This window comes from Helicoverpa zea, chromosome 5 (genome assembly GCF_022581195.2).
Source record: "Helicoverpa zea isolate HzStark_Cry1AcR chromosome 5, ilHelZeax1.1, whole genome shotgun sequence".
Lineage (NCBI taxonomy): Eukaryota > Metazoa > Arthropoda > Insecta > Lepidoptera > Noctuidae > Helicoverpa > Helicoverpa zea.
The window spans coordinates 3,278,117-3,297,026 of NC_061456.1; the positions used below are offsets into that span (position 1 = coordinate 3,278,117).

The 18,910-nt window shown below is 36.0% G+C and overlaps 2 protein-coding genes across 2 annotated transcripts in view; one reads left to right on the plus strand and one right to left on the minus strand.

The window, feature by feature from the left end:
* Positions 1 to 4,930: 4,930 nt before the first annotated feature.
* LOC124630757 lies at positions 4,931 to 10,794 on the plus strand. The gene is made up of 8 exons (XM_047164739.1): positions 4,931 to 5,134; positions 5,676 to 5,813; positions 6,205 to 6,386; positions 6,707 to 6,911; positions 8,134 to 8,235; positions 8,471 to 8,652; positions 8,943 to 9,197; positions 9,714 to 10,794. Exons 1-8 carry the CDS (start codon positions 5,001 to 5,003, stop codon positions 10,031 to 10,033), a joined length of 1,518 nt encoding a protein of 505 aa, XP_047020695.1. The 5' UTR covers positions 4,931 to 5,000; the 3' UTR covers positions 10,034 to 10,794.
* A 2,328-nt stretch (positions 10,795 to 13,122) lies between these two features.
* The window catches only part of LOC124630620 (calcium uniporter protein, mitochondrial), a 98,257-nt gene continuing 92,469 nt past the window's right edge, over positions 13,123 to 18,910 (minus strand). Inside the window, exons 5-8 of the mRNA XM_047164583.1 lie at positions 16,156 to 16,317; positions 15,575 to 15,778; positions 15,189 to 15,296; positions 13,123 to 14,740 (exon numbers count right to left, since the gene is read on the minus strand). Coding sequence (XP_047020539.1) covers positions 14,585 to 14,740; positions 15,189 to 15,296; positions 15,575 to 15,778; positions 16,156 to 16,317 — 630 coding nt within the window. The 3' untranslated portion in view covers positions 13,123 to 14,584. The remainder of the gene's footprint in view (positions 14,741 to 15,188; positions 15,297 to 15,574; positions 15,779 to 16,155; positions 16,318 to 18,910) is intronic.

The window sequence follows — 18,910 nt, forward strand, 5'->3', positions numbered from 1 at the left end:
TGATAATTAACAAACGCAAAAGGTGAACCTTATCACGCTTGTACAATTGAATTTTGTATTTAAGCAGATTCAGTTGAGGTCGTGGGACATACGGACAGACACAATGACAGATAGTGATCACCGATTTTACTCAGGCTTTGTGTTCTAAGAGGCATTATGACTAGGAAACGTGTAGTATTTTGTATGCTGATTGAGTACGTAACACTTCAAACAGGAATTCGTTTTATTTACGATACTGATGAGAATAATAGCAAAGATTTTGAGAATGAGAATTTGGAGGCTGGTTTTAATTACGAGTTTGAAAAAATGGTTGTGAAAATAATCTACACGTAGGAGGTTATTTATTTTATTTATTTTTATCTATTCCTTTATTTCAGGCAACTAAGGCCCATAAAAATACAAGACAAAAATATAAAAAAATACTTATAAACTAATACATTAAGCTTTTAACAATAAATACAATACTATAATATTTAAGTTAACTTACTATACATACATACAAAATAACAAAGAAAATAAATTATATTATAATAAGTTATTCATCACTTTGGTCATAGGACGTCGTCTGCTAGGGATATAGGCCTCTCCACTAATTTCCAAAAGCATCGGCCGTCATACGCGGCGTCGTCAGACAACGGTCGGCACTTGAGCACTTTTTAACATGTACCTCTGTTGTACTGTTGTACCTCTCCTAAGCACCATACGGGCTACATAGATAACAATGTGATGCTCAGTATCCTGAACATTTCTCGGTAGCTAACATGTTTTATGTAAATTAATTATGAAATGATACACGTGATTCACGTGTAAACCTAGGAAATAATTACAAAAACACTTCGTTTTTTTAACAAAGTCAGCAGGATCTACCTTATCAACGCGATCTTTTGAGGAAGTTGTGTTATCAAACATAACATGCAAAGGAAGTCGCAGATTTAGTACAACTTTATCACTTTGAGAAAAAATACAAGATTCGTCGGAAAACAAAAAAAAACTGAATGGTTCCGAATTAAAATTGTCCGATCGCAAAAGTTAGCAAAATCAAAAGTCGCTGATAACACTGCCTTGAGCGGTCATCAAAGTTTTATCGATATGTTAAGTAGCTTTTACCTATCTATCTATTAGTACTCCACTAGTAAAACAATATGTACAAAATAAACTTTGAAGTTTCTTTCATTCTTTTAAACAAAAACAACTAAATACATATAAATGTATAGTAAGTGCCTGATTTGGTTTAAAAAGAAGCTCCCGTCCGGAGGATCCGTACATCAATTTTCGTCTTCAAGGTTCGAAACAAAATTTCTCAACCCAGCATGATTGAATATCGGTTGAGGAGGACGGAGGTCGTAGGGCACAATGGCCAGGCTCGAAGGGCATCTCTCATCTTCACGGTGGGCGCGCACCGGCGCGGGCGCAGCTTTGAACCAATGGCAGTTGTCAAAACGAATTTTGAACAAAGAAGAGTCGAGTTGGAATGTTATAGTGTAGGCAGGCAAATATGCTTGGTGGTATTGTTGCAACAACAAAACGCTTAGATGCAGATTTAACACAGACAATAAAAAAAATATGACATATCTGGGAAACCCCTGAGCGTATCTTAGTGTTAAATTTTCATAGCATCGTCAACTTTAGACCAGGAAATACAAAAGACAATCAGGCAAAGAATCAAAAAGAGAAAAAAATGGACCGCTGCTTCTTCTCAATAGAACCGAGTATCAAGAGAATCCAGGTCAAAAGGTTATACTAATGAATTTCAATATCAGGTACATAGCTGATGCACCGAAGCGTTCAGCATTTGGTTTAACATTGAATGGGGGGTAGCTAGCGAGGATATTGCCAAACCGCTCCGAATATGATGCTGATACATTAGTGATAACTTCTACTTACTGCCAACCATTGTGTGAACGCACACATTGTTTTTGTTAAGTACAAGAACTTAAATATTATAATTGAGCGCAAAGTACGAGTAATTCATTATTTTAAACTTTATATTGTATCCGGATACGTGAGAAATTGAATATGCTGTCTTGACGTCTTGGGTTTTCTGAAAAGTATAATCGGCTGACTCAAAATGATAAAAGATAGCTATAGGTTAATGATTGGATTTGCTTATCATTTGAAAGTATTTTTGGGTATAAAGATGTTTGCTAGACCATCAATAACAACGATTGTATTTAACTTCAAATTAAATGCATTTGTTCTACCACAATCTTAATATCTATTAAGTATTTAATTATACGTGTAATCCAGCTGACTAACCAACCGTCAAAGCTTCCACCTTAATTATCGCAACTGACCAGCAAATAGCTATTGTGCTGCTACCTATCATTATAAATCTTCGGGGCAAACCAAACTTATATATCGCACAAAACAATAGTACGGGTGGAAGGACACATGCAAATGCAAACCAAAGAACCAACGTAACTTGAGCTCTCTTATTAAAAGTAAATGGAACAATTAGGTGTAGCATGTGAGGTCAAGTTAAATGTTCGCTTCACAAGTCAGCGAGTACAATTCGACACTATAATCCGAGATGATCGCACCGGAACGAGCATCGGAGGAACTGTTTTCATTGTTACACGAAATACCATCTGCCTGGCATCCAAAAGTATTATAATTGAGATTTGTTTTTATACTGTGATTGTTTACTGAGATGCTTACTTATATTGAAATCACTGTCCAATTAAAATCAACATATTATCTTAATCAAAATAGTTATGCCTGTAACTACACTGTGGTGCTCCGCCTGTTTTTCAAGCGATACATTTGATAAGTTTTCTCGTTCCACCATGGAACCGCCCTCAACAAAGGTCTCTCATCAGAATTAGACATTTATTACAGCATTGTGCTACATCCACAAGGCTCGTCGGACAGGGAAGTGAAACAAACGCCGGACGCTGATATTAATTAAGTCGATAATGAATAGAGACCATTGGCGATGGTCCCAGTATGCGTCCTTGAGGAACGCGCACAAATTGCCGACTGAGAGAATGAATAATTGGAGGAAATATGTCATTAATGTTATATTGGTATGATATTTTATTACTAATAAAATTGTTTTATTAGCAAGCTTAGTATGCAGTAACATATCCTAGTTTAATTTATGAGCAATATGATTCACCAGATCAAATGCTTCATTTGACCCAAGTCTGAAAAATTACAGATAAAATGTCGCTGAGTAGATTACCTTAACTAAACTTACAAACAGGTGATAACACTGTTTCTGTAGGTATCTTTAATTAACTAAAATGTTAATAATGTTCATTGTTAGCATACTTGGAGTTATTGTCTGAATGAAAGTCTGTTCGTAAGATCATTTAAAGCTTGAGAACTTATGTTATTCTAACAGTTATTTTGGATACGTATTTGTTAGCAGTTAAATTGAACTGTCTGACAATTATTGTAAAAAAATATATTTTAGTTAAGTAAAGAATTCTGAAACATAAATATACACTACGTGCTCATATAATTCAATCCACACACGGATAGTGGTCAATTGTTAGTAATATGTACTTAATACTTAATGTTTGCAATATAAATATTTATCGTTATGCGTAAATATTTTCGAATACTGAGAGCCTGTTCGTGTTACGTGTCTGTGTAAGTGTTTATAAGGCATGTAACAAATTCCCAGAATAATTAAGCTATCTATTCTTTTTCAGTCTCAAGTTTCAACTTCAATTAATTCTGGATCTTATAATGATCTTTATTGAGGTTTCTGTTAATGCATTTTGCGATAATAATACAATTTAATTGTCTATTATGTATTTATATTACACGGGTTATCAAATCATTAGTATTGTCTGTTTCGTAAGAGTTTAATGATCCGTATGACTTTGAAATGGTTTAAATAAAGTTGACAATCTAGGTATTACAGAATTAGGTAAATTAAATGGTTTACGGACGGGATGTGGTTTCGAAAGACATGAAGGAGTGCTAGGTGTCCGAGAACGATGTAGATAGAGCGAAGTGGACAAGACAAATTAGGAAAGCTGACCCCACCACCATGTAGGATAAGTAGCTGGAAAGAGAGAGAAATTAAAGACACGAGGATGAGAAAATAATAAAGCATTACTTAAAATATTTGTGTATCTATCACATCACACATTTTCGGTTGTTAATGACTACATGGCCTAAACGAAACGACTAAATATATAGCCAAAAGGCTCGCATCTATTCATAACGTTCCTGCAGTTTACTACCTAACTACAACAAAACAATATCATCATCATATCACAAAGTCACACAATCCATGTAACGATGTATGTATCTGTGATTTCGAAAGAGGTTATTAATTTCTGAGCACATAATTACCGGCTTTTAGGCGGAATAATTATAATGATCGTAAACGATTTGTTCCTGGTTGATGCGAGAGGATACGGCCCCTGTATCTGTAGACGCTGCATCTTGATCAGGATTTGCTATACTCAATGATATGCTATAGAGAGAAAATAAACGAAGCGGTCACAGCTTTGAATGTTAAGTTCTTAAAATAATCTCTGAGTCTTGATAGAAATATTAAAGATAAAAGATTCTACTGAAAGATATTCAAATACCAACAGATTAATATATCCTCCTTTTGATGGATAGCTCACATCTTGGAAAATGAATGCAAATACATTTGGTAACTATTGCAATTACGGTAAAGAAGCATCAGCATATATAGGCAAAGGCATGAATGATTTTGCTACAGGATAGATTCATGGGTTAAACAGAGCATCTGCAGGGTTAGACATTATTAAGTATACAATGACTACTCGGTTCCATTGTCGAGCGCAGCTTTGAAACTTAGCTAGCAGCTACGCGATACAACATAGCTTTAACTACAGCAAAGCCTTATATTAATAACAATGACGTCCGGTCGTTTTCACGCGGTATGCCTCCGCTGGCCGGTCATTTTTACCGCCATATATAAGAGCTACCACGTTTTTTATCTCCATAGTTACCCTGAATTTGAGCGAATCAACATATCGTGTGTGATGCAACACTAGGAGTCAGTGAAAATGTATTGGACTTATAAAAGTGTGGTTGTGGTGTGTATGTGTGCGGTCGTAAGGACTCAGGTCATCCCGGGGAAGGCTAGGACCAGTGATGGGGATTATAATAACGTGAATCCTGATGGATCCTTTGATTTTGGGTAATTATTTTTATGGATAAGATTTTTTTTTTCGTAATGATGAAGCTGAGCTTAAAGTTCATTGGTGTAATTTATTTTGTTCTGTTTACGTAAATAATGTCCCACTACCGGGCAAAAACTACCCTTTTTATATCCTACGAATTTGTCTCCTTTTAAAAATATTTCAACAAACGATGAAAATGCAATTTAATTTTCTAATACGTTTTCGATTTCTTATTTAATTTTGGCTACTAAAAATGTATTTTGCCTAGTATTAATAAAGTATTTTAATAGATTAGGTAAATAAGCATCGCATCATAAATTAATGGAAATTCACTAAGCAGAATTTAAATGTGTTAAAAGCTCAACAACACTCACAGTCTCTACAACCATAAGAATTCCCTAACAACACAAAATTATCTACCAATTAACATCCAAGGATTCCCAAACAGTCTATTGTCAGCAAAATTTAGGTGTTTTTTTCCAAACATTAGCTTTATCGTTATATTGCATACAAAGACGAATCTAAAGGCCGTTGCAAGTGAATAATATCTGATTGTAGGTACGCGAACAAGGACCGGGGTGCGAGCTACCATTTAGCTCATGCGAACGCTAATGGCGTGGTTGGGGGGAGGTTTGGCGCTAAGGACCCGGCTACTGATACTGTGAAGGAAACTGTTTATACTGCTGGGCCTAGAGGGTGAGTATCTAGATCTAGTTTAGTGTTAAAAGCTTGCTAGTAATTTTGTGCAATTTTAAGAGCATTTCGTCTTTACGCCTAAAAATATAAAGAGATTTTGTTAAAGTTTGGGCTCGTTTCGCGCTGATTTCGGTAACATTTTAAATTGACTTTGCAAAAGGGAGGAGGATCTCAATTCGTCCAGATCTTAATTTTTTTATCGATTATATTAAATATTTTACAATGAGATCTGTTTAGTTGAAAATTTGCTTAACTAGGCAAGACATTAATAATTTATAATGAAGATAGATCTCTTAAATATAATAAGAACCATTTTTCTCAAATCTTGGAATTAAATTCGGTTCTCTTAAATCGATGTCTCTTTCTCCGTCCTTACATTCCTACTGTGCAGATTCCGCGCAAAGGGTCCCAACGTGCACAGAAACATGGACTTAGACCAAAGACCCCGGGGGAACATCGGCAATAAGGATGACCCCTACTTTGACCCCAATGAAGACCCCAGCTACTCCTTCAAGATCGACACTAGGACATACACGAAGAACGAGAACGCTGATAGCAGGGGCGATGTGACTGGTTGGTAACTTTTGTTTTTTTCCAGAAGAAGTCTTATTGAGTGATAATAACGAAGTTCTAAAATTATTTTCGCGAATAAAGTGCATTTGACTTATTTTTTTGGTAAACAGTTTCTAAATCAATTGTGTCACTTTGCCACCACTTGACGATTTTTACTTTGAGATTCCAATTTAAGTAGAACAGAAGTACGTACATAAACATTTCCTTTCGTAAATTTACGGCACAGGAATTATTCAAAGCAAAGATGGGCCGTAAACTTAATACATAACTACATATCTGATGATCAACAATACTGCTTCAAACACCTTCTTCCTCACCAGGTCACTACTCATTCGTTGACGACGTGGGTGAACGTCACGAGGTCTCCTACATAGCTGGGAGGGACACCGGCTTCCACGTGTCTTCAGCTCATCCAGATAACCCCAGCATCATCGGGTCTCCGTTCCATAGGGTGCCGTTGGTGAGAGGCGAGACTAAGGCCAGAGGCAGGACCGCTGTGCAAAGAGGAAGGGATGGCTCTTATAGGTGAGGGCTTATAAAGATTTGCAGATGTTAAACTAGCTTTCTCCCCCGGTTTCTCCCACACTGTGAAGGAATCCTTATCCTTACTAATATTATAAATCGGAAAGTGAGTTTGTTTGTTTGTTTGTTTGTTTGTTCCGCTTTCACGCCGTAACTACTGAACCGATTGCTTTGAAATTTTGCAGACGTAAAGTTAGAAGTCCGGATTAAATAATAGGGTACTTTTTATCCCGAAAAAAATAGATATTCCCGAGGGAAAACAAAAATATTGTTTGCTTGATGGATGGATTGTAGATGGCGCTGTGTGTCGTTTAAAACAAGGTAATATATTGCAAACGAATATAAACATGTAAATTTAGAAGCTAAATGATACGATAATGAATCCCCGAAAATGAGGAATTCCCGAGGGATGATGTACAATTTGTTTAATCGTCTAAACTGTTTTTTTTTACATCTACTTATATATTGCAAACGAATATGAACATATAAATTTAGAAGCTAAATGATACGATAATGAATCCTCGAAAATGAGGAATTCCCGAGGGATGACGTACAATTTGTTTTATCGTCTTAACTGTTTTTTTTTACATCTACTTATCCTGAAATAACTCTAATTCAACGAATTACTAATTGGTATAAGTATTAGTTAAGTTATTTAGTTCTTGAGGTATGCGATAGATGGCGCTGGGTGTTTTTAAAACGTGGTAACGATGTGTTTTTAAATACGTAAGAAGTGGAATGATAGCTTTTTAAAACGTGGTGACGTTGTTTTTTTTAAGATACGTAAGAAGTGCAATGATATCTCGCGCTTTAACCTGTAGCTCATCGTTTCCAGCGTTACATCGCGCTTCTTAGATTTTTCCGTGGGAATGAGAAGTTTTCTTATAGTTGTGATTTATACCGCAATATAACCGAATTCCACGCGGGCGAAGCCGCGGGCGGAAAGCTAGTTACTTATATAGGAGTTAACACACCTTTCTAGGATGGTTGCCTCTTAAAATGATTCGTGTCTTAATTACACATAGGAGGTTTTCATTAGGCGTCGATGTGATTCTCATATACTATAATGCTATGTGAAAGAGTACCTATCTAACAAACATTCTTGCCGACAGTATTACTTTCTCGTTAATAAAATAATTAGAGTAGGTACATTAACTTACCATCACGTATCACAAATTGAACATATACATCATATTCACTTGTTATAAACTGTCCACTTCCACAGGTTCATATCAGCAGGTCCGGATCAGAGGCGAACTGAAAGCAGTGACTCACAAGGCAATGTCAGAGGATCATACACATTCTTGGACGACAAAGGTGTTCAAAGGTATGTCATTTGAGAATGAGAGCCACAAGATTTTAAGGTACAAATAATATGTACTTATATAATAAATTACGGTGACAGCAGGAATATTCATTCATTCAAATTCATTTCATTAATTCCTGTTATTTTGGTTAAAATTTTAGGTTGATACAATGTTTTACCATTCATTAACGTGCTACAGATTCTTAGAAAATATAATACGCCACCTGCGTCTTCACTTATTCTTTCTCTTCAACAGGACCGTTAACTACATAGCTGGTCCTGGCATCGGCTACCGTATAGTGAAGAACAGCAACGACCCTTACATTCCCCCCTACTTTCCCACCATACCCAGTCAGTATGACCCTGAGTTCATCAACGCGGGCTCCAAGTACGGCGCTGGAAGTCCACCTGCTGCAGCCGCTGATGATGTTTTTAAAGGTAAAGCCTTGCAACTAGTTTCAACTGAGTAACTAGACTAGAGAGAACTTATATTGATGTTTGTATTCTATAAGACCCTTTCCTTGGAACTTGTATGAAGTTGCATAAAAGCTTGGAAAGACCAATTTGAAACATAAACCGGACTTTATGAATACGTTCTATTGGAATAAGTTTCATTGCAGTTGATTAGTCTGATCGTTATTGGTCCTTTTTCTTACGCTCAAATCATTTACCTAGCCAAAAAGATAGGTCGAGATTCGCAATGGCACTTACAAAACTACTTCTTCCAGGCCCCGATGGTACCGCAGCATCAGGTCACGTGAAACCACCTCCGTTCCCAACCAGCGACTCCGACAGACCAACGAACACCGTCCCAGCATCTGGCCCAGTTCCCCCAGACTCTAGCCCGGCTGATGGTAGCGAACCCCAGTACAACCCGCCTCCGAACTTCAACCAAAACTCAGGCGCCGATGATGGAACCATCATAGATGAAGACTCCACGCCCACAGGACCATTCGGACCACCTCAGCCGACGAAAGGACCAGGTGATGAATAGCACCGGCAATGATTGATGTTAGTGATCTTGTTTATAATTGTAATAGTTACCGCTTCGATCTGTTTTCAAAACTGTGAAGCGAAGGACCAACAATTCTGGTCCTTCCATATTTTGATAGACATGTGACTCGAGCGGTCATATCGACTATTCTGATCAAAACTTTTTACGGAATTTTCAACACGTAGACATGTAACAAGAAAATTCTGTTGAAACTTTTGAATCTTGGTTACCAAAACATGACTTGATTTTTGCGAAAAAGTCCAAAGCTCACACTTTAAAACTAGCCATAACGAAGTCGATCTTAATCAGGTGACACAAGATCACGAGTTTCAATCCGCTTGCGCCGCCTGAAGATGCACTCGAATATTATTTATTATATTTGCTTGAACGCAATAAATATTATTCACAACCAATTTGGTTTTTATTACACCAACACCTTACGGCACGCAGCACATACAGCACAGTTCACTAAACAAGGAAATTTGAATCTATTAAACAATTGCAGGCAAGCCGGGCCGGCCGATCAGCAAACCTTATAGGCCGGCGAAGAAACCGTATGTGCCACTAAAACCTTTCCAGACTCCAAACGATATAAGCGACGAAGTCATAGATCACGACCATGATAGAAATACTCCAGAGTTTGCAATAGGATTTAATATAAATCATAATAAGCCTGGTACTACGATTATTAGGAATTTAGGTCGGGATTACTTTGGCGTTCCTCCCGGGGTGTCGGTAAGGGCGCATGTTCAGAGTATCGACTTATACCCTTTCGGTTCTAAGCCCATATCGCCTGCTGAAGCGTTAGAAAACGATCAGACGTAAATTATGGACTGATCACGGTTTCCCTACATCGAAGTATTATTTTAAAGATATAAGAATTGTAATTAATAAAGTATCTATAAATTGAGTTGCGTTTGATTTGTCACACCATCCGGAAAGATCTTAAGAAATATCATATCACATTGTTAGTAGTAGATACAAAAACATAAATATACCACACGTATTTTAGACGTTTTTTAACATTCCACCTTAACTCCACAGAATAAACTACCGAAACTGCTATTCATTCAAGGAACAGAATAAAACAAGTCCAAAATGATTTTTAAAAAATTTATTCGAACAACACGACTGTAATAACAAAATGCAAAATAGTAACTGTTACAAGGAGTCGGGTTGTTTGTATGTGTGTGTGCGTGACGTCATCCCATGCCCCACTCCCGTATACACCCCTACTCATTACGATAGGAATTATGCAAAATGGTGTAACAAAGATAACAAGAATAGGATATCATTGGAAGGGGTAAATTTGGCAAATCTCAAGAAGTGAAATATTAACAGGAAAGTTATTGTGGTTAAATTAATTTAGACTAAATAGATATATTTATTTTTTTATATATAATATAATTAAATAAGTACCTAACTACTCGATTGTGAAATTGATCAAACAATGTCTAATATTTTTTTCTTAATAATTTCAAAAATGTATAATTATTGGTTACAGTTCGCTAGGATAGTCAAATAAATGTTACATTAACGTGTAAATATTGTAAGAATTCTTTAATAAATAAATTATTATAGTTATACGTATGCGTAGTTTGAAAAACCTGTTTTGAGACGAAATAACTATGAACTGAAATAAGTGTGCGATATTTTACAACTTTTCTAACCCATCACCAGTCATTGGTTTAATATGAGTACAATAATTATAAGAGTTTCTATGAGTACCCAAAGTTTAGGCGGGTTACAAACATTTCGGGTCCTTTCGTCCGCAAACTTCACCATCATAATTTTATAATAGCTAACTATGACTATAGCAGAAAGTCTAACTATTACCTTTTTAATACAAACTAGAAGACTTTTCCAACATTGTGAACGTACAAACAACAAAAATATTTCCACTTATTCGAAATTAACATTACTGTTATAAATAAACGTAATATTATTTCACACTACAGTAAATAAACTTCAATTAACAGAAGCTTTGCTCCTTAACCTTATACCTAGGGATGTATATAAAAATTCTATATTATATAGATAGAAAAAACATTACATAGAAAAGGACTATAAAAGGCAAATTAGCAAATCACGAGAAGAAGCCGTTATTGAGCGAATAATTGTATGTGCGTGCTTAAGATTAGATACAAGGGCTATATACAAAGAATTTTAGACCGTATTTCCAAGGCCTTAAAAGTCACATTACCTTTCAATGCATTCTTATCCGACAAATGGAAAAGCACTTGTTAGTACAATATTGATCAGAGGATCGCAGGATCTTGAAGTATCTCTCACCCTGTATATGAATATAGTTATATACAGGATGAGTTTTAGCAAACATTCTACAGATGAAAGTTTAGACCTAAAGGTGCGAAGCTACCGAATCAGAAATTCTATTTTTAATGTTGATATACTTGAGGCAGCAGCCCCTTTTACATTATTGGGCCCAAGGCTTTGAACTAGGCTCTAACATTAATCCAATATTTTCATCCGTAGAAGTACACAACGCTAGACTTACCACAATTGTGCTATTTCTATATTGTATCTCTTATCTAGTGTAAGAATGAGTTGTTATTTTTTACACGATTTTTACATAACTTACACTAATTTTAATTCAGATCTGGTGATTTTGTTTTCGAATCGATGTATCGATACAGTTTAATCGATTATCGATAGTCGACTTTGAATTTGGAGTGCATTACCAATATATTATATGTTTGTGACGTCAAATTATTGAGGCCCAGTCCACCGACAACATACCTACGTCAGTTTTCAAGCAAATGTTTACGAGCAAAGTAAACAGTTGTTTAAAAAAAACAGACGTTTATGTTGTCGTTGCACTTGGGCCCTAATCGACTAGCCTTTGGTTGGTCGGTTAAACATAACGTAGGAGACCTATGTTTATTTTAATTTCGATGTTATTACAAAACGTTTACGTATGTTATCGATTTTTACTCGACTAATATATCCGATATACTATAACGTTACTATGGACTGAATAATGCTTTTTTCACATTAATTTCACAGCCAAAATTTAACCTACAGCATTTCCTAACATTATTAGACAAAAATGTTGCAAATTATGAAGCTCAGGCTACAAATATTTTTATATATCGGGTGTGTCGTTCACAATCACATTAAATTCTATCGCATATACTTTATGATATTCTATGGCGAATTGTAAAAAAAATAACCTAATCCATTCAGTGGTTTAGCCACAGGAGTCATTTTTCGTTTTTATAATTTACACACAACATTTATTACAACATGATGTGTAAAGCAGAGATAAAGTTAGGAGTATCGAATGTTTTGATCAGTTGACAACTGTCAGTTTTCAAGGGCGAATTTCAGTTGTTTGTAATGACTGACTTTTATATGGTGTTCTAATTTTTGCACATTTTTATTCTATTTACTTTGTTTGAAAAAATCATTTTTTTATTTTTGCGTATTTTTCTTTGTGTTAATGGACATATATATTAACCAGTATATTAACGCATTTCATTTAATGTGATTATGAACGACACACCCGATATAGCGAATAAGCTAAGATATAAAAAGCCATACGTATCGTATAGAAATCTGTTAATACAGCTTAAATAACTAGATATTGAGAAATAAATAATAACTTCGCTTAAATTAATAAGCTACGATATACGAGTATTTACATAACATACTAAGAAATAAATTAAAAAGCTATATTTTTTTGGAATTTGTAAATCATGTCGACTGTTCTTGACACTTTTTTCACATATCAAACCCACTATTTCTCAAAGACCAGTAAAATAAAGTACCTACTCTTTAAAACCTTCACCAAAAATCTGCAGAATAACATTCCAATAAAATGATGTAAACTATTTTCAGGCATAACGTGGGAAAAATTAGTACTTCATAGACATGTTAGCTACTAAACACACGGCTTCATCAATAAAATTTAATTAAAAAAACTGGCAACATTACGCAATAAACTTACAAGCCTCAGATCACTAAATAAACAAAACTATTTGTGCAATTCAGTACTTACACTGGATTTCCATAATCGATCTATCCATCGTTATCCGATCAGAGATTAAACTTTGGAATTAGCTCCATATAAAATTATGTCTAATTTTCATCTCTAATCGAAAACCAGTGATAGATTTGGTATGAAAATCTGCAGTTACAAATAAATCATTAAGTTACGAAGGTTGGATTTTATACATTTCAATAATGTATTAACGCTTATTTACTCGAGTCTATAACATATAAAATGAAAAACATTGTAATGCTTAGATACATAAAATCATACAAGAAATAAGTTCCTACTTTTACTGCGTTCCTAAACAAAAATAATAATGAATGCATAATTCAGACTTGAAAATACTGAAAAAAATAAAAACACTGTACAAATTCGACTGCTATCTATCCAAAGAGGCTTTAATATTATTTTTTACGTTTAAATAAAAACTTCATCCCTAATTAGTATGTGCTGGCCACATAAGGTTTTTTGTTTTCTGCTAAAGGGCGCTGTGTCTTTTTTTTTAATTTTAAACTTAGAAAACGAACTACAAAAAAACATTAGTTAAAAGACTAGATCTCGTAAAACTACGTTAAAAACACATCCCTGAAGTTTTTCAATTTGAATTACCTTATTCATTGGCACCTAAATATTGTTAGTTATTGCACATCTCAAACCGAAACCTTCAAACAATATTACTTAATAAATTAATTATCAAATAAATTAGGAAACCATTTACTGAGCGCAAATTAAACTAGTAAAATTAACTACTACTTTAAGACATTAAAAAGAAAATAATTTAATTTTTATATTTGTATATTTTCCTAAAGTCAAACGAAGGCAAAAATATGAAATTTTTATTCATTATAGAGGAAAAAATTAAAATTAAGAGTTCTTGAAAAGGAACCAACCATTATTTTATTCGACTTTTTAATTAACTTACAAAAAAGGCCCGTGACAAAAAGCGCGTTGACATAAAAATAATTACAGCATAACAATAAATACTATTTTAAATTAAGGCCTGGATACATTTGAAATATATTATCTATCCTGCAAATCACAACACGTGCCTAATTAAAAAAACAATACGAAATTCTCCAACGTGGGCATCGCAGGAGCAAGCTAGTTACAATTTATCAACAAGCATTATTATATTAAGACCCTATTTTCACTGCTGACTGATAAAGTGTCAGTTAGTTATCTGCCAGATAAAGGCCGCTTATAATTTCCGCCAGATATTTCCACCTCAGAAACCAAGTTACAGTTTATCTGTCAGACAAGTTCCTGATACTTTATCAGTAGCCCGCGAATCTGGTCATTAGTGTAAACAACCGATGTACCGCGCCTTACCGTTTGGTCATTTGGCGCGAGAAGTTCAGCCAATATTACGTGATCTTCATCTTCTTGCTGGTTTCCTCCAGCATATCCTTGATCTTCGAGAGGGGGGAGCGTTTGTCGCTGTCTCCTGACTTCAGTGGGGGTGGCAGGTGGATGTGGAGGGGGTCGCGGAGACGGGATAGGTCTTTTTCTAGTTTTGCTATCTGTAATGGCAAAGATTAATTCTTTAGTATATTTTATTGAACTGTATTTTTGAAGTACCTCCAATACAGCTCTTTACCTACGTATAGGTTCTTTTCAAAAAATACTTCATTCTTGAATTTGTTTTCTCAAACTCCAAGCATTGCTTTTGAAATACTGAGAACCATTTGCAACAGTATGCAGTTATACCGATAAACAAGCCATAAGGTTCAGTAATGTTATAGTTAAAAGGTGAAACTCATGGTTAATGTTTTGAGAATTATCTAATTTCAAATATTCATTGCCCAATCACTAAATAGTTAACTAGAACTCTCAAATGACACTTTAATAAAGATTTCTTCACCAGAATAATACAGAACTAAGTAGTCTAATCTCTCTGAGAGTTCTTCAGTAACTAATCTCTCCCCACGAGTTGAGAACTGTCGTTAAGACCGATAAAGCTGTCCTCACCTCGTCCTTGAGAGTGTTGTAGTGGTTGATGTCGAGTCCGATCTTTTTCGCCTTTTTGTGCAGCGTCAGCAGGTGCTGTCGGTCTTTGACGTCCGGTAACACGTACTCCTGGAATATTTGACAAAAACATATGAAGTCTTGTTGCTTGATGACATAATATTTTTAATTCATAATTTTACAAATATTAACATCCCACCTAATGGGTTTCTGGTCTTTAACTAGATTTTTTTGAGAACTTGGTATATAATCTTTGATGCAGCACACATAACAACTACAAAATTCACCAAGTATTTTACTTTAACAGACTTTCGTTACGGTGGGTATAAAATGAGCATTCACTAGATTTCATGTAAGTATGGACTGTCGCCAAGTGCAAGGTAACTCACCTGTTTAGTCAAAACGAAGTAAGCATAAGCGGCCATAGCCGTCCCGTACGTAACGAAGTACGTAACAGGCTCCATGATATCCCAGGAGTACTCCCACCAGGTGAGACGTGCCAGTACGCCGAACTGCACGCCCATGAGACCCAGGCCTACCCATGTGAGCGCTGATGTACGACGCGTGGTCTCCACTTCCAGGCTCAAACGTTTCTGGAAACATGGATGGATGAACCATAAGTAAGTATATAGAGGTAGTATAAGTAAATTGTCAATACTTTGGGGTACTTATATGAAAAATATTGCAGATAGCCGGACAAAAAAGACTGAAATCGCCAATGTAGTGAAGAATCGTGTATGAAATGCGTATGTTTTAGAAGCGTCATTCTTTATGAGAAGAGACCTCGCAAGCTTTGGAACAAGGTATGCTAATGATGATGATTTAATTAGATCCAATAGATTTTATTTTTGCGTCCACCACTATGTACCTAAGTGTGACCACTATAATGCGTAACTTGCCAAGAAATCTGTTTCTGACAAGAACTACAGTACCTTAGATCTTCTAGAATTAGATAAATGAAAGACCTTACCTCTTCAAGCGGCTGCAGCTCAGTAGACAGCTTCTCTAACTGCGCCTTCAGCTCCCTCTCCTTACGTATCTGGTGTTCCCTCACGTTCAGCGCCTCATACAGCTGGTTCACCAAGTTCCGCACGTCGCTCAACCGGGTCACCTCCTCTTGACTTAGGCGCTCCTGGTAGTGATAAAGCAAACAATAATTATAGACTCGTACAATAAAATAATTTGCCTAGCTTTTTCACTAATACGTTGGAGTAGGCTGCCAGTGTAACCGGATGCAGCAAATGCCAGTGTTTTACATAGATGACTGCCTATCTGACCTCCACAATCCAGTTGTACTCAGATACTCATATATATATACAAAGTAAAAAAAATTAGACATTTTGCAACTTTTCAACGCTTTTTAACCGACTTCCCAAAAAGGAGGAGGTTCTCATTGATACTGAAAATTCGGTTATAAAATTAATTGTAGCAACGCTAGCATACTTTTGAAGTAACGCTCATATAACTGCAAAACTCTCCAAGTAAAAACAGTAAAACTGAGTAAACATTCGCACCTGACATTTACGAGCTACCTAAGGAAAATCTATTGCGCCACAAAGGTCATGGACCCATGTTTGTAGATCTCAATTTATACGGGGGAGTGTTGTAACAAACCCGTCTTGTAACTCACCCTCTCATGTATTATGGAGAAATTACAATTACATGAGGAACGCTGTAGGTTCTACAAATGTAATTCCGAATCTAATTATTTCTCTACTTTAACACCTTGAATGAACGATCGGGATATACCTATTTACAGTTGAATTTTTATACTTTAAAAAACACGCTTGTCATGTATTGTCATCAGAACTCAGGACGTATGCAAAATTTCATCCTAATCGAAGACCGGGAAGTGGGTCAAATTAAGATTCCAAGATTTTCTAATGCTACGTTCACACGCGCGCCGCGCAGCCCGGCGGGCTGCCTGGCGCGGGCAGGCGGACATATTTCAAGCTGTTCACACGCGCGCCGTCGTGTCAGTCAGTGCAAGAATGGCGAGCAGCGAGGATCTCGGTGTTGTTGCTGTCATAGCCTTTGGCTTAACTTATTTTTATTGGAAAAAGAATCAAAATGATGAACGACGTTAACCATTCCGCCATGTTGTAATCTCCGATCGTAGCGACTTTCTTAGAACGTATAATCGTCACGAAAGCGCAGGAGAGACTGACTGCCCGCGCGCGTGTAAACAGTCGCCGGGCGCCCGCACATTCATCCTTTGAACTTTGCCAAAAAACCGACACTCGAACGATTTGTGGCATTCACGGGCACGGGCGCGTTCACGGGCTCGGGCGTACCGTTTACACGCTCGTGAACGTGAACGCGCGCGTGTGAACGTACCATTACATACATAGTTACAAGTGAAGCTAATAAGCGTGTTAAAAAGGCATGAAACACCTACAGGTATAAAAATGAAAGGTAGTCTATTAAATAGATGACAGAGTATTCCCATAGATTACGGAATAGTATAACCTACATACCACCATATATATATTTAGGTTAAATTAGTGATTATTGTATTTTAGTTATAGCTTCTTTTCTTTCTACGCACTCTATCTGCATCTCTTTCTATTCTAACTCTCTCATAACGGGCCAGCTGGAAGATTTCTTATGAAATAAGCTGTGCCTTTGTACTACTTATCTGTTCTATTTTTCTTCTTGTCTGTATTCTGTGTGTGTACATAAACTGTTAAATAAATAAATAAATACTACCATAATAATACGCCGTGGACCAACATTCAAAAACCAATAAGCAATTTCCATTACCGTAAAGCGCAGTGAATTAATTCACAATCAGATTGATGAAAACATTCCCGATGGAATAACAATAACATTGTTCAAATTGCTGGTGGACATTATCAAAATAACTGACGTAACAGTTTTATTTTCCAGTCACTTTATTCTATTAAAACGACCTCAAAAACTGAGGTTTTCAGTTTGACCGCACATAATATGTATGTTTGTGCGCGATTATCTCACTTTTGCAACCGACTTTGATGCGGTTTTCATATATTTTTCAGACTTAGGAGAAGGTTTGAGGTATATTATTGAAGTCATTTTCTAAGAGTTATTGTTTGTTATCGAAGAGGATTTAATGGATCCGACATGAAATCAATTCGCCAATACCATGTTATGTTTGAATTCTCACTAGTTTGTATTGTATCGTTGACAAATAGACGGACACGTTTGGGTTTCAATCAGGCTGAATTCAGCTCGCACAGTCTAACTTGGCGTCTTGTTGGCGGTTATGTTATTCTAAACTAAGTCAAAGCAAGTTTGACATGTACGTTTGTTGTTTGTATACGTTAGCATTTTAGATATAACAATCTAGATAGGCTTCTATCTATAAAAGACGGGTGTCATTCTTTGTTTACTTTGGTGCTCGAAGCAGCTACTGTTGAGAGCCAATTTGTAAAAGAGGACTTGCTCTTTTTAATATGATAGACGTATCGCCTGCTACATAAGATGAGTAGCAACTTGTCGGCTTTTAAGAAAACGCTTTAAAGCTTTCTAGGTATCTAATAAAGTGACTATTGACTTACCACTACCTACACCAGTGCTTCACGCTAAGCATCTGCCTTAACTTGTAAAATCTCAAACTGAAATGCTGACTACACCTTTCCTTTAAGATCATCTCCATGTAGACATGTGAACAAATTGGCTTACCCAGCTCATTTAGTGCTTGCCTAGCACTTAGTACTGAAGTGGGTTCGTAGTGGTTACATTAG